Source organism: Empidonax traillii, unplaced genomic scaffold (genome assembly GCF_003031625.1).
Source record: "Empidonax traillii isolate 1590-97213 ecotype Southwest subspecies unplaced genomic scaffold, ASM303162v1 scaffold2:size4533513, whole genome shotgun sequence".
NCBI lineage: Eukaryota > Metazoa > Chordata > Aves > Passeriformes > Tyrannidae > Empidonax > Empidonax traillii.
In genome coordinates, this window is record NW_020955195.1 from 824,691 (window position 1) to 849,472 (window position 24,782).

The following is a 24,782-nucleotide window of genomic DNA, read 5'->3' on the forward strand; positions in this document are numbered from 1 at the left end:
ATCTACACAGTATTATGCCACAGTATTTAAGGTTATTAGATGTTTTTAAACAGATGTTAACAGAAGGTACTTAATCAGCGCTTGTTGGAAAAAGGCAGCTCAACAGCCACACTGTATATCAAAGTTATGAAACAGAAATCCATCAGCACAGACTTAATATTTTTTTTTCCTATTAACATAATTATTTCCTAGTCAGTAAAAATGAAAATGACATGTTAGCATTTCAAAAACAGGAGAAAATGACCCTCTAGGCTTTATATGACTATCAAAACAAGCACCAGTACTTTATTTGCAAATTATTGTGCATGAAATGATCGACTCAGCAAGTTTACCAGCCAACAAAGTGTGAGCCCTACCAGTTGTAATCAATTTACATGTAATGGTATGTCTAAATATGAATCTAAATGAGTTCTTGTCATTTCATGTTGATGAGCTGCTTTATCATCACAGATATGGACAGTGACCACAGTTAATGTTGCAGAAACGGCATAGCATTCACAAGTTTCATGAGCAAACGGTATCCAAACACAAATAAATTTGTTTTCATATAAAAAGACAGCCTCCAACTGCTAAGCCATGTTTATTTTCCAGTCAAGTTAACAAAAATACTTTCTACGAGGTTATTTCCAGACATTTGCTGTATACGCCACATCCACTGCAAATACACAGGATGAACCGCAAGAGTTTTCTCACCTCGTAACCCACAGCATTTCTCTTTCCATATATGAAAAGAACTCTGAGGCCACCACAGAATAAAGAACATTTCAATATCATCCCTCTCGTATATAAATATACATTCCTAGAACCTGCAAAAGGAATACTCTGCAGATTAAGATTATTCTAGTTTCTTCAACAGTGCATTAGTCACATCCCTGCAAAACCATCTTCAATACAATCATCAAAAAATCAAAATAACTGGGTCAAGCGAAATAAAGTTCCTTCACAGCTGACAGTGCTGATCAGATGATACGTTGGAAGAATGCAAGACAAAGACAGGTTTAACACACAAGAATGTATAATTAAAGGCTGGCCTCGAAAATGTTTCATTTAATACAGTTAAATTAATATAATGGCAATGATTTAATCAAAAGAACACCATTATGTGCTGAAGTGAATTTCATTTCACTAAGGATAGTGTAAATAGATAAATTAAGCTTAACATTTTCCAAACAATAATCCTTTTCACTTCCCTTAGCTTTATTAACAGTGTACATATTCAGGAAGAACACTGAAATATAATTTTCTACTGGTATACAGAATCATTTAAATGCATATTTGGTACAATTTCTTATTTTTGGTGTTCAGTAGTTGCTCTTGCTTTGATAAAATGGTACAGCAGATTTATGCTTAACATCACATTTAGGTTTTGCCTACGTAAAGAATTTACAGAGCTTTGTTCAGTTGTGGAATGGTTATGTTTCATACACGCAAAAATTTCGAAAATGCTGCATGAACCTGTGGCCTTGCAGAGATACACAGATCAAAACCATGAGAAACTGCAATGAGCGTGAGTTGACACACATTCAAAATGCTGTAACATCTGTATGATTTGCTGTCACTTTGGTGGCTGTGATATTCCAGGTGCAGATGCAAAGTGCACCTTAATGGTCCTCATAGAAGTACATTTATCCCCCTGTTATTTTAAAGGCATCAGATTCTTTTATTCTCCCTTGTAGCGAGGAGGTCTCTTCTCCTTAAACGCAAGAAGACCTTCAATTCTATCTTTTGTTGGAATAGTCTGCAATGAGCAGAGTAACACTTCATTATTGACACCAAAAACAATACCAAAGAAAATATTACCATGCAAGCCCTTGTTTTTCAACACATCCAAGACGCAACATATAATGCAGCAGAAAAATTAAAACCTCTCCAGTCAGAGACAGGAAAGCACCAGACACATCAAAGGAACGACATATGTCCGTGAAACAATTTGAGAGAAGGACTACCTTTTCTCCAAACAGATCTCTGTAAGAAACTCTTTAGGGCTTGTTTTTGATTTTTTGGTGCTAGATTTTTTGTTTTGATTTTTGTTTGTTTTGTTGTTTTGGGGGTTTTTTTGGGGAGGCTATTAATCAGATCACCATATGTCTTATGCAAGCATCTAAGGCTGATGCTTCTATTTCCATCATCAAAAACTTGTCTCAAAGCCCAAGAACATGCAGCCTCAAACATATCATTCCCATGTTTCAAAAAGGAGTTTGCCTCGGTTTTCTGTTGGTTAGCGCAGATGCCATTAGGGGTACCTTAATGAGCTGCCCTTCATGTTATTTCATGTCAAACCAACACAAAGTAAAACGAAGGCAGCTCTTGGACCAGACACATGGTAATGTTTGTGGAATGGAATGGTAGTTCCTCGCTACCTTCACCCTAAAAGTCCTGGCAGGGACATGTTACTGTCCTGAACTACACCTCCTTCCTTAAATTCCTTACAAAATATAAGTAGATGGAAAGTCTTAACACAATGCCAAAAAGTTTGCAGAAGAAATCATAGAGCAATTCCTAGTTGAACTTCCATGTTTCATAACAGGCACCAACAAACCCTATTTTCTGTGTTGTTTTTTTTTTGTGTGTGTAATAATACTTACATACCTGAGCATAACAAGCTTCTTCAATTGCTAAACCTGTTACTAAGTCGACCTGAGGAAAAGAATACAATGTTTTTTAAAGGAATACTTTTTATATTTATTATATACTACCTCCAGACACCTCACATAAATACTGTGCTTCCACATGCCACATACTATAACACTTCTGCAAAGTCCTTCTACACCACTTTAATGCAGAAATGCTCCACTGGCATGTGGTGACAGTGGTTAGTATTTTTCTAACAGCTTCCCCGTTTGGCAATACAATTAGTATGTAATACACTCAAAAAAATGTATGCTCTTTGCTACAAATCATCTCGGTAGGTAACAACCGTTAGCTGCCTGCACATTTCATTTATTACAGGGGAAAAGATGCACTGTGTGATTATTTAAAATCTGTTCTGAAATAAGTCATCTCCAAAATGCCACATAAAAACACAATGCCATGCCACGAAAAATATAAATTCAAGCTTAAATGGATTTGAAATAGGGGAAAAGGGAGGCCAATGGCCATTCTGCATCATCTATTTTTAATACACTTATTTTCTTTGTGAGCTGGCCTGAACAGTTGAAAAAGCTGAATTTCGCCCTCACTATTTCTCTGTCTGTCTTAAGCATAAGCTGCTGCAGAACTCACTAGTTCTGCAGTTGACCACTGGCAGGACTGTGGCTAGGCACCACAAGCAATTTTCAAGGGGAGATAAGCTATAGGATCGGCTACCAAAGGAAGCCGTGAAATCTGTGCCATCCAAGTTTTGTAACAATAGCTTGGATAAACATGTGCCTTGATTGGTTTTGATACAGTAGATCTTTGTCTCGTGGCCTCAAGATTGAACTAGAGATGACCATTCAGAGTCTTTCCAACCCCAATGCCCATAATTCTATAAACATCATCACTTTGACCTTTCAGGCCACTACATCTGGTAGCCAGATAATTTATCTTTTTGCACTTTGAACCCTGGGTACCACTGAAATAAATCCTGAATTCCATCACTGCTTGCTATGGAAACCTAACAAACATACTCTTTGCACAACAGCATCTTGAGTTTGGTTCTCACGCCACAACTGACGGGTGCAACTCAATTATACTGCTGGTTGCTTTTGGGACTTTTAACAAAAAAAGGGCCGCTCTTGAATTCGTCTTCTTGGATTCAGACGTTGCATACAGTGTGATCCCCTTTCCCTTTCACCAGGCTGAGCTACAGGGTGTTCTGCTGCAGAGATTAACTTTAAATATGGACAGTCCTGCTGAACTCAGCAAGAGGATCCATGTGCCCAAAGTAAACTACATGTCCAGACGTGTTCAGGAATGGATTTTAATGAGCTTTAGAGCCAGGTCAATAGTGTACAAAAAGGAGTGGCAATCAGAATCAAACACAAAATCAGGCTCCAGATACAATTTTAACGCTAAACTCTATGAAACTATTAAAAAGAAAAAAGAAAAAAACCCAAAAAAAACCCTTCAGCCTGAAGGCTGAATTGAGAGCACTGACAGACTTGACAGAGCATAACTCTGATCGTTGTTTCCCACCCAGGATTTGAAATACAATTTGTTCACAGTAGTTTATGTTTAGTTTCCAGTATTAATAACTAGCAGGGTGCTCTACTCCTGAACAGCCATGAAGTAACTAAGCTTTGTTACAGAAACCAGCATCTAGGGAGTCTGAGGCATAATAAAATTGCATTTCATCCTTTAGAAAGTTTTGAAAAAACAGATTTTTAAAAGACTATACAGTCAGAAGCTAAAACAGTTTTAGAAAAAAATCACCATAGTAGAACTGATTTCTGCTTACTCTCATGGAAAGTACAGATCCTTACCTCCATTCCCTGATTGATAGCCAGTTTTGCAACTCTCATTGCTACTGGTCCCTAAAATGAAAGAAAAAGTTTATTCACACGTGATCAAAGCCAACAAGACATGTAGCTTGGGAGTCTGCACCAGAATGTTCTTATATGGAACTTGGACTTTGGGCTCTCGTTAAATTTACAGTAATGGGTCAAATATCCTAGATTTCATCACTATCTTAGACATTTGCTTCCAAACTGATAGGCTGAATACTGACAAAAAGTAAAAGTATAGTGTTTTCAAAAGAACCTAATTAAAGCATTGTGTTTGGTTTATGTTTCAGAGGTGCTGAGTGTGTCCACATTTGTCAGGCTTCGCCAATTCCCTTCCAAACAAGGCTCAGAAAGGCCACCTAAAGACGCATTTTGCAAAGTCAATCCTATGTCCCTACTGTCACGCAGTGGAGGCACACGAAGAGATGTGATAATGGAATAAAATCAACTGATGCAGCTTCAAACCTGAAGCACATTATTGCAAAGCCTGCACTAGCCAAGCGTGGAAACTCTTCCATGTGTGGACTGAGGTTCCCAGCAAGCAGAGAGATTCCCACACTCGCCTCCCATGTGCTGCAAAACAGCAGGACATCTTTGGGAATCGTCTCAGTCCTGTGCCTATCCATCAGCTTTAATTCTGAAATTCCATTTAGCTCTCTGTTTTCAAAACAGAAGTTACACTGAGATACATCCACTTCCATGCGGACTTTTTTGCCTCCCTTCTGAACCGTTCAACAGCAACAGAATGACCTACTAAGACAACTGCTATGCTAAAAAATAAAACCTGTGCAAGTTGAAAGCCAAAATACACAATGAAAACACAGACCAGATCATGATGAGATGAGGACTGATGGAAGTTTTTTCTTCATTATGAAATAATTACCAAATAACACCCCTCCGTACACAAAACAGAGATCTTTTGATTGCTTGCCACGTAACTAGCATGGCTCTTTAAAACATAACTTCATGTCAGGTGTTTTTTTTTTTTTTTTTAATACATCTGTTTCTTTTTCAGTCTTAACATATGGTAAAAAGTAAAAACCAAGACCAAAATGACCTGCCATACCTGAGGTAAGAATTCTTTTGCCAGAGCTAATGCTCTTTTGTATGCAGCATCCCCTGCTTCATTCTGCTCCACCACGTGGCTAATCAATCCTATTGATTTTGCTTCCTCACCATCTACCACACGTGCAGAGAAGATTAGTTCTTTTGCCAGTGACACTCCAATTGTGCGAGGTAATCTCTGTGTCCCCCCTGGAGTTTGTAAACAGAGAAAATGAAAGTGTTAGTTTTCCCATTTATCTACACCGCAAATGTAGCTGAATTGTTCAGTTTAAGTGTTTTCATTTTAAATTCCATAAACAATTACACGAAGATACAGGAATCAAATTAGTACAAAGTCATTATCAAATGCCTTCTTCAGTTTGGAAACTACACCTAAGTTGAAATCAATTGTACTGTTTCTTAGAAAGACATGTAAATAACTGAAAAGAGGTTCTATTACAGACAAATTAACCTTACTCATATCAGGTAAAAGCTGAGTGAAAGCTACTTGCCAATAATCAGCATATCCAAGACCTCTGGATCTTTTTAACACTGTATATTTTTATGATATCAATCACCACTTTTGGAGAACTACACTCGAAAAAGAATATATAACTTAACAAGATTGTAGTCCACACTGAAATCTGGACATTAGGGACAACATTTACATGCAAACTAAACTAAAACCACTACTAGAGAAGACCTCAAAGAAGCTATGGTTTTGTCTATTCTTACTTCCATATTATGGTTGCAGCCTTAAAGCATGATTACAAAAACTAGGGAAGGACAATCAGCAGAGAAAGGCATCTAACTTTAGTTAGCTGTTCATAGTACATTAAAAAATTCTTTGGCATATCAGCATTTTCAGCAGGTCAATAAGCAGTAACCACATCAACCAGACACAAAGACTTCTTAGCTGGACTAACAATTAACTTTAAAGAACTAACAATGAGAATGTGGGATTAATCATTATCAAAATGGAAGATGTAGATTCAAAATCACAGAAGCAGATGTTTGTATGAATTAAAACAGAGGAAATGGCCTTTCTCCAGGAGAAAGGTTTTTAAAATACACAAGGTCTACCATTTTGACATGGATCTGAAACAAATACTCAATTTATTCAAACAGTCTGTAAATAAAAATGTCTTTCCAAAAGCTATTTCTGCAAGAGCATGCTAATATATTCAAACATAAATATATGTATATATGCAAGAGGAGTATTTATAGGAGTTGTTCAAAGGGAGGTGGTACAACACTGAATAAACGTGTGTTCAACCAGCAAAATATATTAATTTCCACTAGATAATGGTGGACTAAGACAGTATTTTATTGAAGTCATTCAATAAAATCATCTTAATGGTATTTCCTGAAAATAGTTTAAATTCATTTCGGAGATAAATTATCTGACTGGAAACAAACAAAAAAGTTTTTGTGATTCAATGATTCAGCTTCCAATTATTGTTTTTCTATGAATCATGAGCTGCAGTATTACTGTATTCCCTTCCATAAAAACAGACCTGCCTTTGAACATATTATATCATAAAAAATTGTAGAAGGTTTGGAGGATTTCTGCCTTGTACTTTTCTAGAATATTACAAGGTCATTATCTATAGCAAAATCGGAGATACATTTTCCAGGTAGAAACTGAAGGAATTTAAATTTAAAAAAAAAAAAAAAAAAAAAAAAAAAAAAAAAAAAAAAAAAAAAAAAAAAAAAAAAAAAAAAAAAAAAAAAAAAAAAAAAAAAAAAAAAAAAAAAAAAAAAAAAAAAAAAAAAAAAAAAAAAAAAAAAAAAAAAAAAAAAAAAAAAAAAAAAAAAAAAAAAAAAAAAAAAAAAGCAAGTTTAAACTCATAACAATTAAAACAAAATTTGTAGTACAAAAATATTAGTAAATACAAAAATTGTGACACTCTCTATGATCGTAGCACACCTGAGAGGAATACAGCAAAACTGTCCTAATGGTCAAGGGCAACAAGCAACAGCAAGAGAAATTCCCGTTCCATCAATTCTGCTAATTCTGGTAGTTCTGTAGAGCTAAGGTAAGTGCTAGAGGTAAAATTTCGCTAACAGCACAATTTACAGAAAGCCCTGACTCTAGGGGCATTTTTCTGAAGGGAGCAGAGGATGCACACTAAAGCAATCCCTTGCCAAAAACATCAAAAAAAAAAAAAAAAAGAGCTGTGAACCCTTAAGCATAAGCCTTCCCATCAGCCTTGGCTGCCCCAGTGCTGAGATTCACGGAGAATGACCAAAGCTATATCTATCAAATTTATAACAGACCTACTTGCCATAAAAATGTGAGCTGTGTTTTCAAGAAACTCGCTGCTTCTGATACTGAGCTGTACCACCATCATCACAAACAAACATTTATTGGCTTTTTAACTTAAATATTGAAGATGTCTTTTAATTTCTCACCCAAATAAGCTGTCACACCCTAATCAACATCTATTCTCAGAAGCATTTTAAGCACACATCTGAACATAGCAAATGTCTATCCTTATTCTCCTTAAGAACACTGAAGTCAAAAATTATTCCTTCCCCCACAGCCATGGAATCTAGAAAAGCATCCGGTTTGGATTCTGATTAAAGAAAACTATTTGTCGAAATCATAAGACCTGAAACCATATGAGGCTGAATTTACTGACTCTGCATCTTCTGCTTCTTCTTTGCATGCTATGCCCAATATTTTTCCTACTTAATTCTCTCCCCCTTCCCTTTACTGTTTTATCTCTTCTATTACTGCTTTACCAGGAAATGCTGAAAACAAAATTTCATTGAGCAACAATTATTTCATAACTTTGACCAAACAATGGATATGTTTAAGCATGAAAAAAACTGTTCTTGCCAGTGTCTTACACAATAATGATTAAGGAGCAAAAAAAAGAAGACTATAGTTGTTTGGCTGCCTCCTACACTGCAAAGCCATTAAGCAGAGGAGCATATTCTTTGATTAATATTCACAGAACAGAAGCCAACAGTTCACTGCATCTATCACATATATTCAGTAGCAGGGGTAAGATAGATGTACACACAAGAGCAGTAAGAGCAAATTAATCAAATGCAAACAACACACTAAAACACACCCGACCCACCAAAGTTGCATCCATTTATGAAGAAAAGACAGAGAGTACGCCACAGATAGATGTTCTGCTTTGGTGACACACAAAGAACATATAATGCCTGCCAACTACAATCAGAGCTACAGGAAGCAACACCCAGTCTTCAAAGACGTTACTTAACCAAGGCATTTCATCTAAACGTAGAGTAGAACTTGATGGGAGAAGAGTTGTTTCATCTTCACAAATTTATTGGCATGTTATTTCAAGGACTAGTGATCTGGTATTATTCACTGTGTTGATGAAAGTATTTAACACACAGTTGCAATGTAAATGTGTTCTTACCTGAAATAGTATATAGTCAATGTTGTAATAACTGTAAACACAGTTTTAGATGACACTTGTTCATGTGAAAAGAGTCAGTAAATACAAAACCGCTAAGTACTGGTACAAACACTGTTAAACAGTATTTTTTTTTTTTATTTAACAAATAGTTGATTTTGTATGAATATTATTTACTGTCAGCAATTCATCAATTACAAAATATGTACACAACTGGTTTGGATTAAGGGAGTTACGTGATAAATGCCCAAGAGTATATCCAGCAAGATGAAGCAACTAGCTTACTGGAAATAGATTCATCATTCTGGCAGAGAGCATCTACAGTCAGTAGTTTCTCATAGCTGAGGGCTCTGTCAAAACATATTGGAAAAAGTAGTGTTCTGACAAAAAATCCAAACTCTAATTTGACAATAATCCTGTTTATTAAGTCACGTAAAAACCAGTCTTCCTAGCCTAGCCTAGCCTAGCCTAGCCTATCCCAAGCTTTGTTTGATTCACATTAGATCGACTTAACTGACAATCTAGATTTCTAGATTTCTTCTTTTAAAGGCTACTGCGCACTTCTTATGTTATATTAATAATCAGTGGCAAAACCAAAGTCTGTCAGTCACAACCCTTCTAATTATTCAAGTTAGTCAAGAAATGGTTCAAATATCTGTGACTGAACGGTTCAAATAGCCCGTGATTCTTCTGCAGAAAGCAGCAAATAGATTTTTCTCCCTTCCAATGAAACTCATAAAAACATGGAAAGCAGAGACCTACTGTTCATAACACCAAATCCTTGACATTGCGAGCCTACAAATAAACTAACATGGATAAAATTATTATTTTAATATAACACTTTTAAGTTAAGTCATATTTTAAAAGTCTCTGTAACAAAAAGCCTCTGCTTTTAAAGTACCTGCCATCTGTTGCTAAGTTAAGCAATTTTGAAAATATTAAACATGCTTAAAGTCTAAACACTGTACCCAGATACTACTTAACACCAAGTTTCCTACAGATTATGTCCAAGTTTAGGTCTTGATCCTACAAAGTTGTACATGTTTTAGCCAGCTTAAATCCGGGTATAAATCTTTGTGGGTTAGACACCCCTTAGACATTTTGTCTCAGAAGAAAACGCGAAGAGCCTTTCACCGGCACAAACCAGACAACTGTTTTTGGCTAACAATCAAAACCAGCTTAGACCAGGAAAGACACCAACAGATGCAAGATGATGAGGGAGTGAAAACGTAATGGAAAAGAAACAAAATATTATCTCTGCAAGGGGGGAAAAAACCCCACTGAGCTGACAAAGACCAGGTGGTAGGTGAGACCACTCTTGTGTCTGGCCATGTAAGTCCGTGTTTGGAAGAAGAGTGGAGGTCTGAGGAAAGCCTGAGACAGTGGCTGGAGGCTGACTCAGAGGTTGCCCCAGGGTCTGCGATGACTGGGAAAAGTTGTCTGAGCAAGATTTTGTAGTAGGTTGGCCCAAAGAGCTCATGGAAGTCTGGCCTGCCAGCCAAGGCAGGCACATCCCTACCCGAGCTCCAAGAGCCAGGATGACTCGCTACCTATGCCAGCCTGGCTCTGTCAAACCCCATCTCCACGGCAGTCCGCTTAATTAATTCGCAAATCAGCCCTTAACTTTCACAAACCACTTTTATTTATTTGCGTCTGTGGATTGTTTTATTTAAAAACCTACCTGAAAAAAACACCAGGAATATTATCAAACCACCACACATGGGTGGCTTGCAGGTGGCAGCTTGAATAAAAAGAACATAGTACTTGGCTAAAAGATGTATGAATGCTTAAGATTCATGAGAGGAAGTGTAAATACACTTTAAGAATTCACTAGCAGATAAATAATCACAGCTTTTGTACTGAAAGATGAAATGGGCACGTAATTTAGAAAAACTAATTTATTTTCAAAATACGTGATTGTCTTGGAGCTTGAGAGAGGAGAAGATGGTTTCCTAGCAGATGGCTGCATATGTGAGATGAATAGAACCAAAAAAAAATGCATCTGGAACCTGAACTTTGTAAAACGGACTCCACTTCAAGAGGGATTCTGCACCTGGTGCAAGGAGCTCGCTCCACATCTCCCTCACAAGCACGGTACAAACAACCCCACCGTCAGACCAAACACCATTTGAGAAGCATTTTGATCTGCACTGGACTCCCAGGATTGCCAATGCACACTGACAGTCTGCCTTATTTGGTTTGAAACCAAAATTATTTGAGGGGGGGAAAAAGAGAAATGCCTAAGACTGCTACTCTACTTATTAATTTTTCCTTAAGTGTAAACAAAGGCAACAAGGCATTCAGCAGACCACAGGCCTTCCTGCTACTACAGATAGGAACTTGGCACTTCATTTGAGAATGCAGTGATGGGAAGTCACCTTAAATGAAATTCGGAAGTACATACACATTAAAATGTAAGTCTTCTTGCTGCAGATAGAAATTAATGGCCCATGAGAGGGCATTTTCCAATTTCAAAATTACACCCACACGTTAATGAAGTCATTACTCAGCTGTAACAACAGGTAGGAGGTTTAGACCAGTGCTGCTGTGTAGGATCATACTTTACAAATCACGTGGGATTTATGCGAAATGTTAGGTAAGAAGTTTTATTTAACTTGTATTTTAAATAAATAATGTTATAGTACATGTTCTTGCACTTTTGATTGACTATTACAGCTAAAATTCATTTCATGTGAAAATCAAGGCAAAAAAACCCCCAGACATAAGAAAAACTATTATCATTACCTAGGGCAAGTGAAAGAGAAAATTAATTACCACAGTAGTATCCTATTTTTACTTACATTTTTAATGAGATCACAGTCTGAAATTGGGACAATTACTATACTTTTTAATGGACGGAATTTAAATGAAGAAACAACAAGCAAAGCAAAAACCAGACTATTAAATCCGAAGTCTTTACTGCTTATAAGCAAGTGACTTGAATGTTTTCCTCACTTCAGTGCTCTTCTTACAGAAATCTACCATTTCATTCTTCCACACAGCAAAGAAATGTGTAAAAGCCCCCAAAACCAATTCCTATCCTAACCCTATTCTTTCTCCCATTGTGACTACTATCAAATTAATCTGCTTTCAACTATTCCGGAGTAATGGGTTTTTTAAGAATTTATGTCTGAAATTATTCATCCCTGAAATTCTCTGACTCGAGCAGCGCTAAAGGAAGGAGAACTGGTGGCTAACACTATGGGATCCCAGGGAAAACAGCACAGCCAGGGTGGCAGTGGGAGGACACAATTCCGCCTGTGAACTCTTCTGTAAATCTGAACTTGATTTTGAGATGGCAAGTTTGATACTCAGAAACACTCCCAACGTTTTTGGCCTGATCTTTCAGATTTTACAGCATTATCTAGGAGTGCCAGAAGGGCATTCTCATCTTTTTACTTCCCATATTCATCCTTCTATTTGTTATTTTACAGTAACAGTTGACATGTGAAGAAATAATCACTGTTGCTACTAAAAATTCTCTATGTCACACGAGTAATTGAAATGTAATTTTTATTTGGGCATGTTAAATTTGTATTCTGAATGCTGTATTATTTGCTATTCCTTGCAAGTATATCTGCAAGAATCATTAAAACTTACGTTAGAAATTAACAAATTAAGGTAATTCAGCACAAGTGTAAATATAAATAATCATTCAGTCTATGGCACAGGATATTCTCCACATGTTAATTTTGATCACTTGGGTATTTTCACGTTTAGCTTGAAACAATGGAATATTTATTTTTTTAGAGAGATACAAGCAGCCTTAGTGACTTCAGCTTCAGGTTTTCATGCTCAATAACTCTGACCTGGGTATCAAAAGATTAAAATCAGAGAACTGCGACCTAAGAAATTGCAATTTAAGTGATCTGAACACACTAGGTTAGAAGCCTATGACATGGACAAGCTCCTCTTCCAAAACCAGGATCATCTTTTACCCACTCTACAGAAAACATTTTTATTCACTACATAAATAGGATTCAGCTACACTGAGAGCAGCAGATACTCTACAAACTACACAAAGGACCAGGTATTCAAAGATGGGAAGGTTACAAACTCAATATAAACAAAAGCAATTAGAAGAAGATCCAAATGGCTTATTTGTTCATGTCTTTATCAGGGAATCACATCTCTTTACTGCTTCTGACTGACCCTTAGCTCCATTTCTTGCTGTTGAGGATCAGCTGAGGGAGGGTGGGTAGGACTAACACCATTAAAGGGCCAGACAACAGATGGTACATTTAAAATTACTCTTCTCCCTTGACTGATAAATACAATTTGATTCACATTGTTAACACTCTGAGAATCAGAGTTTCTTAAGACTTTACAGCCCAAATTAATTAAAAAGGTTAAATTTATTATGTATATTATTTTCTAATAGTAAATGTATACGAGACAGATTTTCTACTAGGACAGTTCATAGAATGGTTTGGTTTGGAAGGGACCTTCAAGATCATCTCCTTCCAACCCCCTCGACATAGGCAGGGACATCTTTCACTATCCCGGGTTGCTCCGAGCCCTGTCCAACCCGGCTTTGGACACTTCCAGGGATGGGGCAGCCACAGCTTCTCTGGGCAACCTGTGCCAGGGCCTCGCCATGCCCATAGGAAAGAATTTATTCCTAACACCTAATCTAAACCAACTCTCTTTCAGCTTAAAGCCATTGAAGTAATTCCAGTTTAAGACCAGTTCCTGTCCAACAGTGATCCTACTCCAATAAGCACAAACTGGTATTTTACCCCTTTGTTGTCTGGGATTACTCAGATGCTTTTCCTTAACAGAAGAGTACAGATATTCCATCACATTCTAGATATTTTTTAGTTCTTAAAAAAACAAACAGTAAAAAAAAAATAAACAAAACCCCAAAAAACCCACAACCCCCAAAACCCCCATAAGTCAATAAGTGACAGGAAATCAACAGAGAAAGAGATTAAATAATCGATTATTCCCAGGCTGAAGCTGTCAGACTGTTACAACACAAGGAAATTAATTACACTGAGAAAACACCTTTTATGTTCCTCTTGCCTGCTGCTATGACATAGCAATACAGAGCAAAAGTCACTGTTTTTAGCATGCAGTGCAAAATGGCTGCATGCAGTAGCAATTCTTTCCCCATGGATGGAGAAACTAGTGCTAGTTACGTTCTTCTGTCACCTAATCAGGTACATGTGAGTTGGAATTCATGGACCTTTGCAGTTTTAAGGATCAAAGACACTATTTTTATTTTCCTTACATCCTACGTCCAAATTGCAGGAAGAGAGACATTAGGGGCTATACAGGCCATGAGTGAAGAAACGAACCTACATCAACAGTAAGACCTAGAACAGCTGCCCTGCATCAGTGGGGCCCTGCACTGCAGTTATTCAAAAATTATAAATGTGTTTTAATTAACATAGGTAATTAAAAACAGTTTGCAACAAACACTAAGGTTCAAAAAGATAGGGAACACCGCTCACTTCTCATAGCTGGTCTCATCCTGCTCTTCAGGCAAGACCATCCTGATGTGAACAGAGCCCACTTTGTGCTTCTAGGTTTGGCTGCTGCTCCTGGATTCTAGATCTCTCAAGGCACTCCTTACATGCAGATCCTCTGACCCCTATCTGGCAGCAATCCACCTGCTTGACCAAAGAGTCAGTGCTAGAGCTCTCCCAAATCCTTAGGTTGGGAATATTTGACTGGAGCCTGGAGGTGTCAAAAGCTCTATTTCTGCCTAAGTCCTTCAGAGAACACACAGCTTATGAGCAAGAAACTAAAAAAAAACCTAATAATTTCTTTAATAATGGACAGTTTACCCTTGAAATCTGAAGAGAATCACAGAACCTCTAGGAAAAAATGCTGAATGAGACACCTTGTAGACCCCACTTGCCTTCAAGGCCAGAAATTTGATGAGCAAGCATAACTCCGTATCACCTTCTTAGCCTCAGTTTCTTTTCTCTTTCTTTCTTTCTTTCTCAGAAAAAAATGTTATGTTTTAAAAAGACTTCCTACCTCTCTTTCATTTTAAGCACGGGATGTGTTTCACCCTAAGTGCTGTTGGCCTTCTTCCCCTGTCAGACTCAGTTGAAACATTTATTCTCCTTGGAAGTAGACCACTGAAACAGCTCAGAAATGGAAAGCATTTATCACACCTCCGTTTTTAATACTCGTCAAACAGGGTTGCATCTTACCGTGCAAATACAATTTATGGTCACACAGCAAGCTGTAGGTGTTCTGTGGAGGCATCTGATGGAATACCAAAAGCAGGATAAGCTTGCAATGAGTTGCAAGTGTGGCCCTTACGCTTTTTTATGTTACAAAATATAAATATGATTTGAGAAAGTCTGCTTTGTTATCTCAGTCTCAGGCTCCTTGTTCACACATCTCTATATACCTTGGGGTATTTTAGGATTCTGAAAAAAAAACATTTCTGATGAAGGAAAAAAATCCCACACCAGGGTATGGGGAGAAAGACCTTTTTAAAAGAAAAAAACATTGGAAAACTGAGAGTAGAAAGAGTAAGTCTGCAGTTGCAGAGTGCAGGAAAAGATGACTGTAATTGGAAGCACAGTCTTCGTGCAAAGCTCCTAAGCGTCTCCTTTTTGTGCAAGATCATCACTATATTTCCTAGAAACTGAGCAAATTAGGGCTTCCTTTAGCTTAGTTCTTTTCTAGAATCCTCTAGAAAAAAAAAAAAAATTCTTAGGACCACCCAAGCTCTGTTTGGCCAATAAGTACGTTTTATCATTCTGCATAATCAAAGAAGCTGAGAAGCTATGAGGACCTCGAAGGGCTCAAGCTAAGAGGAGAATTTCACTCCATTCATAATGAAATAACAACCAACCATTCCTTCTGGAAGGTATGTCGATATTAGCATATTGAACTAAAAGGTCGAAATTAAACTTTCTTCATCCTTTTGTAGTTTGGATAAATCAAATTTCAGAGTAGTAATTCCTATTTCTTGATGACCAGATCCAACATAATGGTAAAAAATCCATCAGGGTAGGCCTATGAGAGTGTGAATTCTTAAAGCACTCATGTCTGTGTTAAGTACATTGCACTCTGTGTTCCAGTTTTCTTTACAAGATCACAAAAACTCTTGGACTAAGAATTAGCTTAGAATTAGCGAAAACTTAGATTAATCTAGTCATCTGATTAACGATGGTTTCTCAGATCTCAATTTCATATTAAAATATAAAGTACATTAATACAGAGTTGTTAGCATGAAGTCACAAAGGACTAATACATTCTGGGGCAATTTTCCTACAAACCTGTTTTCTGTTGTGTCTGAGAACCAGGGGAAAAGAAAGTCATTCTTGGTCATAAACTGAAAATACATGATGAAAAATGGAGGTAAAGAAGGAAGGAAAAGAATCTACTGCTTCTGAAATTCATAGATTTGTAATAGTTGGCTCAAAAAAAGTCTCCAGAGCCAGAGAGGTTCTGTGAAATAATTAAGGAAACAGTACTCCATAAATCATTTTGTCCAACTTGTTTTGTGGTGAACTAACTTGTGCAGCTGTTCTTCTGAGGCAGACTACACAATTGCCATTTCATTTGTTGAATTTTCTGGAAGCTGAAGAAAAATGCCAGGCATACAGTGAATTCGTTATGAGTTTGGAAGCTATTTTTCTTTCTCACATAATACAGTCATAAATGAATATGAAATGGAAATAATTAGACTCTGTGCTATTATTAAGCAATGATGGGTCTCCAAATAGGTAACTTATTCAATTAAAAATGGGAGTTACACTATTCATACAGATATGAAGGATGTATTTTTCACTAGCTTCAAATTTAACATTGACCATAAGTAGAATGGATTCTGTGTTTTGTCCTACCTTGGCCTGACACATTGATGCTGCTTATTTCATGGCCCTGAACCCTGTGGCAGCTGAAAATGTGGCCACAGTAAACTAGAAGGCTGTGCAATCTATCTATCTATCTATCTATCTATCTATCTATCTATCTATCTATCTATCTATCTATCTATCTATTTGAGAAACCACAGATGTTTCATTCATCCTTTACACTGTCCTTTCTGAGAGTTCAGGAGCTGGCTTAGCTGTTTTCCAAGAAACCCTTCAGTGTTCTGTAGTGCCATGATGGCAATCATACAATATAATTCAAATATTTTTGAATAATTGCCTTTTATACGTTACAGTATAAATGAGGCATGACTATAGCACATGAGTATCCTAAATTCAGTTACTGAACATCTGCAAGAAATAACTTTGATTACCTTTTAAGCTTAATCACTTGGTTTTGCTTATTCTTTTTAGTAGAAACAAAAGATAACCATTCTTGATCTGTTCCTCAAAACTGTTAAGTAATATTATTATTTAGAAAAACCAAAAGTCAAGCCTACTATTTTTTATCTTCTATGCCTCAAATTTCTTGTGTAAATAATATCTCTTTACACACTGTAAGTGCCCACTTGTAGTATTTATAAACTAGCGGTTGGGTAGGTTGCTTCTTTAACTTATTTATTGACAGAAAAAATGCAAAAAACTTGTATGGACTAACAAAAACTTTTATTCTGCCCATTTCTTTCCCCCTTAGTAACTGCTTACACTCTTACAGCTTCCCAAATGCAAAGTTATGGATTTCTTTTGATCAAATGTTAACATTTTCAAATTCAAACCAACTGCTCTGGTGACATGAAACAGGTTTGATATTTTCAGATTGCTCTGACACATTACATGCATATCTGAGAACAAGGGAAGTGAGAAACTGCAGAAAATTTTGTTTTGCAACCTCTGTGGTCATTACTAATCCAAGTCTGGTAACCACAGTGTAACAGGCTAAATTGGCTTTACTAACAGCACAGGGGTGGAACCCAAGACGAGATGTTACAGCAGATGTAGAAGTTTCTAAATCCACAAATCTGATTACACCTGCTACAATTTACAAACTGCACAGCAAAGTATCTCAGTGCATCACAACTGGACTACCGTGAAAAGGAAAAAGTAGAGATTAATATTTTTGTTGACCGCTTAACATTTTCTCTAAAAGTTAAGAACAATTAGGAGATGAAGGAAGCCGTTGTTTGCTGGATTTTCACTTTGTTGATAAAACAAAACTTATTTATACTCCTTCACTCCAAAGGAGTTTTGGAAAAAACAAACCCTTTAACATCACCAGAGCACAGGTTTCTCAAAGACACTACTGAAATTTATTTCCATAATGCTCCTGTAAGATGAAGCATTATCACCTTCATGTACTTTTATATGGAGAAATGAATAACTGTGTCCCCAGAATAAGGCTGAAAAATGTAAGGGAAAAAGAGAACAATGCTCATTTTACATAATGGGGAAACAAGATATACAAAATATTGAGTACTAGCTGATCAAAGAAGAACCATCTATTCTATGAAGGAGAGGGGCAGTGAAAAAAAATATGATGTAATTTATCATGTTTCATAATCTATACGTACAAAAGAGATCAGTTCAGCCAAGGGGCATATAGTGACAGTCAAACCTGTTACTTGTTTTCCTGATGATCATTAGAAAATGTGAATTCCTCATTAAGTGCAGTATTCAGTATAAACACACCTGTCTGCATTTGAGTGGAACACAGCTGGGCTTCCACAGAAAGCAGCTCTGTTTCCTACTGGCTAATGTGCATCTACCATTAACTCATTTAAGTTCATGAGACTCTACATTCTCAGGAAGCTCAGCTATGAGGAGTGTCCAGTTCTGGCAATCTTACAGCTCCGTGGTGGGCTGACCAACCAAAATACGCCAGGTTTTAAGAGTAAAGAAGCGTTAGGCTACCTGGACAGGTGGCTAAAATGTACCAAGCTCTGGCCAAAGTGCATGCCCAAGGCCATTAGCCAGAGGAAAAAGCTGGTGAAGAAGCCTGGCAGCTCTTCAGCGTTCTCCCAGCTGAGGCCCCAGGACCAATGGCTGCTGGATCAGCAGCTCCAAGGGCCCATTCAAGATGATTCTTTGGCTTTGGATGCGGAGTGGGAAACCTATCTAGGAGGCAGGAAGGTTGCACAAACAGCTAGCCAAGAGTTTAGAAACCCTCAGACTTCATACAATTAATTTTTTTTAAATTTTCCTCACTTGCTACTTCCTAATTCCTGCCTTGGCTTTATGTGTCAAATAATTTCCTATTCCTTTCTGCCATACCAGCTATCATTAAGTTCTTACATTCTTCAGATGTGTTTATCATTCACTCCAAAACAAAACAAATTCAGTGTATTATATGCACCTTTAACTCCCTCCTGGAATTATTGTCCATTTTGCCTCTTCAGTCTGATTTCATTATGAGATTATATTTCCCTTCTGGGTTTAGCAGGTTAAAGTTGAAGGTTAGTGACTTTCCTGAGTTCTGGCAATTTGTAAGAAATGGGCTGAGGCAGCATTTCACACCATACCACTCAGACTCTGTAAGTCAATACGAAACCTGTACATGGGGATCAGGTAACAGTAAGAGAGTCTGCAAAACAGTAGATGTTAATTATTTCATGGCAGGAGGAGAAATAGCTAAATGCTACTTGGTTCAATTTTCTAGTACCCCCTGCAGGTTAATACAAAGGAGTAGCATTTGGCTTCAAAGTGAATGGCATATATATCCTGCCTAATTAAAATGAAAATAATACCAAAGGTCTTTTATGTTGCTATTAATATTTAATAAAATATTTCTAAGCTTCTGTGTGAGGAGAATACCAAAGCGATTTTTGACTCTATTTCACCCATGTCCTCAATTTCAGGAAACGATAGTATCTTTTGCACAATACCATAGTACCTACTATTATGCTTGGGATTATACCTAATAGTCTTCCTTGTTTTCCATTTCCTCACGTTCCTATCAAGTTATCCAGACTACTTACACTCCTCTGGTCAAGTAGATAAAATTGACTGTGCATTTAATTTATTACTTCAAGTATAAACTAATCTTCTTAAGAGAAATTCAGGATTCAAAAATAAATATGGAATTTTATGGTGTTCTATTTTTCATTTTCTATTGCACTGTCTAACAATCTTGCACTTTACACTATTGTGTAATCAGTTTCCATTTCACATCCATATTAATTTCCTTGGTATGAAACAGTAGGGTAAGCAGATTATCACAGGCCTCATCTTTCTTAAATCAAGTAATGAAAAAGTCAAAATCCATCTAAAATTAACCCTTAATATAAAGAATCTTAGCAATATGATGCATTTATATATTTATTTCAGGCAGTGCTGCTAGTATCACCTTTATTATTATCCTATAAAATTTCCCAATGTAAGGTCTTTTTTTATTTAAGTATAATCGCTCTTTGAGTGTAGTAGCTCTTCCCTTTATAAGTATTATAAACAGCCCAGCAATCAGTTCATACTGATAGGTTATTTATGTTTGTTTTTTGGGTTTTTTTTTGTAATTCAGTCAAAACAGTTCAGCTGTACCTAAGAATCAAACTCATGTAAAAATGTGTTTAGCTCAAATTAAAATAAATAAATATATAAAAAAATAAATAAGTAAATAAATATTGAAACCTTGTTTTGAGCCACTCTGACGTCTCTACTATGGAATACAGAGTCAAATTTGGCTTGCCATCGGTGGCAATGCCATTTGTAATCCACGCAGTGTATTTGGGCAAGTTTCAGTCTTAAAAAAACTATCGTTATGAAAAGCACCAGTATTCATACCCAGGAAATAAAAGAATATACAGAATAATGCATACAGAGCTGGCTTTGAACTCTGCAAGCAGTTTTGTGCAAAACTGCATGTAGCAGTTAATTTTTGTGTGCTTCGATTTTCAGTCACTTTCTGCCGAAACACATTTTCCAAACGTCCGTACAATCTCTGAGACGTGCCTGTGCTCCTGTTTTTTCAGGGTCCATATGAGGAACCACATGAGGCAGACTTTTTGAGGAACCATAAACTACCTTCAGCTGCAAGGTCCTGGACTTCTCTGCTGCTAAAAGACAACAGTAAAATTTTCACACAATAACATCTAATATCATGCAGAGCACAGTGCATGCGGCAGCTGGGACTGCTGATGAGAGAAGAATAGTAAGACTTGCAGGATGGCTGTAGGGGAGCACTCTAAAATATCAGACATTTATATTCAAGTAAGGAAATTTAATTTCAAAGAGAATTAAAATAAAACAAGTTATGTCCATTCTAACTGAGAACCATTTGTGTCCACCCTGAAATTAACCCAGCTTAAGTAATACTTGAAACAAATAAATTTTGGAGTCCCTCTTCCACCATAGTTACATCTTTAAAAAACACTGGCTCCATTTCCAACTCCGTAAGGGACTGCATTTTAGCAGGTACAGTAATTTTTGGTATGTTCCCATCCAAAAGTTTTTGATGTACCATCTGTTCATCTGGACACTCAAACTGCCCTGCCTTTTTTCCCCATTTCCTTGTTGACTCATCAGTCCCAGTCCCCTCCTCAGTGTTTTGGCTCTTCCTTAACACCTTGCCCTTTAAGTTCCAGGATCACCTACCAATTTTCTTCAACTAAAAAAATCAACGCAACTCTTCCCAAATCCCCATTTCTTCTCCAGTTTTGCTTCCTGCTTAAATACAGCTTCCCACTAGAGAAGTCCTGTCCTGGGCTGTGTCTTCCTTCCACACTCTCCCTGTGAGCTGTGAATCTCTGGAAGGTGCTGGGGTGCCTCAGAGTTCTGTCCTGGAGCTTAACATCAGCCTCTCAATACAAGGAAAATACTGCTCAGGCCTGAACAGAAACAAATAAATGTCACTGGGAAGTGGCAGATAAATCCCAAAGTAATAAATCCCTAAACAGTACGTGAAGACTCAACAACTTTTTTGCTTCAGTCTTCAGTGGTTTTCAGCCTCTCTTCCCACACCTCTCAAGTGGACAGACCACAGGACAGGGACTGGGGGAGCAAAGTCCCACCCACTGTAAGAGAAGACCAGGTTCATGACCATTTGAGGAACCTGAACACACACAGGTCTATGGGACCTGATGAGATGCATCCCAGAGTCCTGAGGGAATTGGCTGATGTGGTTGCCAAGCCACTCTGCATACCATTCAAAAAGTCATGGCAGTCAGGGGAAGTCCCAGGTGCCTGGGAGAAGGGAAAATGTACCCATCTGGGAACAACTGACTTGTCAGCCTCACTTATATGCATGGGAAGATCATGAAACAGATTCTCCTGGAAGTTTTTTTACAATGAGAGTGGTAAGGTGATGGAATAGGTTGCCCAGAGAAGTTGCCGATGCCCCACCACTGGAAGTGTTCAAAGCCAGGCTGGATGGGGCACTGAGCTACCTGGGCTAGTGAAAGGTGTCCCCAACCCTAGCAGGGAGCATTAAACTACATGATCTTTAAGGTCCTCTCCAATCCAAAGGATTCTGTGATTCCAAGGATAATGCTTGGTCAAATTCTGGATACAAAAAGATGGCTTATTAAACATAGGGTCCTCAGTAAGGTCCTGCAAAGTTTCCAGATCGAAAAGATGGTCTATTTTAAGGGAAAAAAACCCAAACCACTACGTTTTCATTCACATCCCCACTAAAAGTATCTGTAAAAAAGTCAGCTAGCATTACAAATTTTAGCCCAGTTGACTGGAACTTGTCAGCTGTATAAACCCATCCCAAGACTTCTGACCAAGGAATTCTTATGCAATCTTCTTGGGAAGCCTCAGCAAAACCAGCAAAACAAGAGCTTTCAGAAGCAGATGCTGGCACTATGCACTAAATGGAGATGTTCACACATGTATGGATGGACAGATATGTGTAAGCATGTATAGACACTCACAGCAATGGATCTCTACATTTACTTAACAGAAACGCGAATTGTCACAAGGTTTAAAAAAAAAAATGTTAGTTACGTCTTTCCAGGCCTCAACATACAGCACCCTGAACACCACATGATACTTAGGAATATCACTTTATTTCTGAAAGTGTCAAAGTGATTGAAGACAAGATGACTAATCCAGTGCAGATTTTTTTCTTTAATACTATTCAACAGATGTTATAAACACGGCACACAGGTAAAAAATTTCATATGAGCATGAAGGATGGAGCAGACAAAGTTCTAAAAGCACATCTTTCTCTAAATAAAAAGCACAGTTACCCAGCATTTTGGTAGGCAATATGAAATCTGCCTCACTACAAAGGACCTGCTGCAGGGATTCTTTTCCCATTAAACTGCACTTAAACCCTTGAGACATTTTAAAGCACCACAGTGATGATGCCCCAGAAAGAAGCAGCCCTGGCAGACTTTAAATGCTGGTCAGATGAATCATGCAACAGCTTTGCACAGGCACAGCAAAGTCAGAGCCTCAGAACTAGTGCATGTTCACAGCAGAGTTAGTTGGTCTTGCCCAATGAATCCAGCACAGCTGGTGTTGGACCAAATACTCATGAACAATTCAGCCACATTACTCAGCAGGCAGTTTTCTAGCAGCTGAACAACTGAGTTATCGAGCCTCTCAAGCTATTCAGATCCCTGGAGAACTAAGGAAAAAGCTGTGTTCCACACGCTTTTGAGCGAGGCTGGGTTCCACATCCTGTAACACACAAAACACCTACAGAAAACACCCATTAATTCTATCTATACCACAGTGAAAGCCACTCCAGAGCTTCATACAATGCCAGAGCACTCACGCCATCGTTTGTACCGAGGTGAAGCTCACTCCAGCTGAATTCCACTGCATGTCTTAGTCAAAGGGGTAATCTGAGCAGCCCCACTGCCTGGCCTGGACTCTTTTTTTCCCCCCCTTCTAATCAGCTCACAGCTCTAAGGCCACAGAGACACAAAACACAAAAGAAACCTGGCAAAATTAAAAGAGGATGTTTAAAAGTGAAGATCTTTACTCTAACTGATTACCACACTGTATGAACTGCAAGCTTAGCTTGAAAACCACATTTTCTGCTGGAGTTTATTTTTACTTAACTAAAACATAGTTGACATGGTAGAACATAAACCTCAAACTGCAGAAAAGAAGTATGTTAACATTGAACCTATTTTTGGAGGCCTTGGTGCATGAAATATGATAATACAGTTTTCCTGCTAACTAAGAACAGCTCCCAAATGTTTTTATTCTTAAATAGATAGCAATCTCAATACTTTGAAAAAAAAAAAAAACCTACAATAAAACAAGGCCCTCATCTCTTGAATCTTGCATTTCAAGACAGAAAGCAAAAAAAACGTTTTCTTTCAATGAAACCACAACAATGAAATCTAAATGAAATTTATTGAGAGCTTATTAACTCAGAGTACTTTGTGATTCTTCTCAGCATTTTACTCTGGGTTGTTGGTTATCTTCTACTACTATTATTATTATTACTGCTTTTGTTGTTGTTTTGTTATTATTATTTTCCTGGGTGGGGTTTGAGGGTTTTTCTGGCTTCTTATTTGCTGCATGTTATAATGTCAGAGGTTATCATTTTGAACAAGTCCCACCTGAAGAGCTTTTTAGGCTTAACTACCCAAATTCTTAAAACACTCTATCAGATTGCTGCTTTCTTCTGGAACTTTTCAATTATACTGCTATGTTTTACTTATATTGATCACAGACTGATAACAAGATTATTTCATATTTATTTTTAGTTTAAATAAAAGTGCTCAGGCAGAAATGGAACCTACAAATGCTTAGTTCATAATGGCATATATTAAATATTTAAGAGAACGGCATTGATTCCCCATAGATAGACTTACACTGATTAAAAGCCTCTACAGTGACGTTAGTAGCCTCATTATCTGGAATAAATTTTGTCATCATTTCCATTACAATCTGTCGCTTTCAAGGGTATAGGAAATATGCAAAAAATAATTACTTATACTATATTTCCATGTAAAATCTTAAAGCTAATTTCTAAATCTACTGCAGATTTTTTTAATTAATAAAGTTATATTTCTCAATATAAATTTGAACAATATATACTCGACTTTATTTCTCAAAAAGTGAAATCTGAAAAGCAGGTAGTCCATCATATGCTTTATATCTTTTAAGATTTTTCA

General features: G+C 37.3%; 1 protein-coding gene across 1 annotated transcript in view; it reads right to left on the bottom strand.

Annotated features, from left to right (window-relative positions):
- Positions 1-257: 257 nt before the first annotated feature.
- Positions 258-24,782, bottom strand: part of AUH (AU RNA binding methylglutaconyl-CoA hydratase) — a 103,979-nt gene continuing 79,454 nt past the window's right edge. Inside the window, exons 7-10 of the mRNA XM_027903488.1 lie at positions 5,491-5,678; positions 4,404-4,454; positions 2,590-2,637; positions 258-1,738 (exon numbers count right to left, since the gene is read on the bottom strand). Of these exons, the coding sequence (XP_027759289.1) occupies positions 1,661-1,738; positions 2,590-2,637; positions 4,404-4,454; positions 5,491-5,678 (365 nt within the window). The 3' untranslated portion in view covers positions 258-1,660. The remainder of the gene's footprint in view (positions 1,739-2,589; positions 2,638-4,403; positions 4,455-5,490; positions 5,679-24,782) is intronic.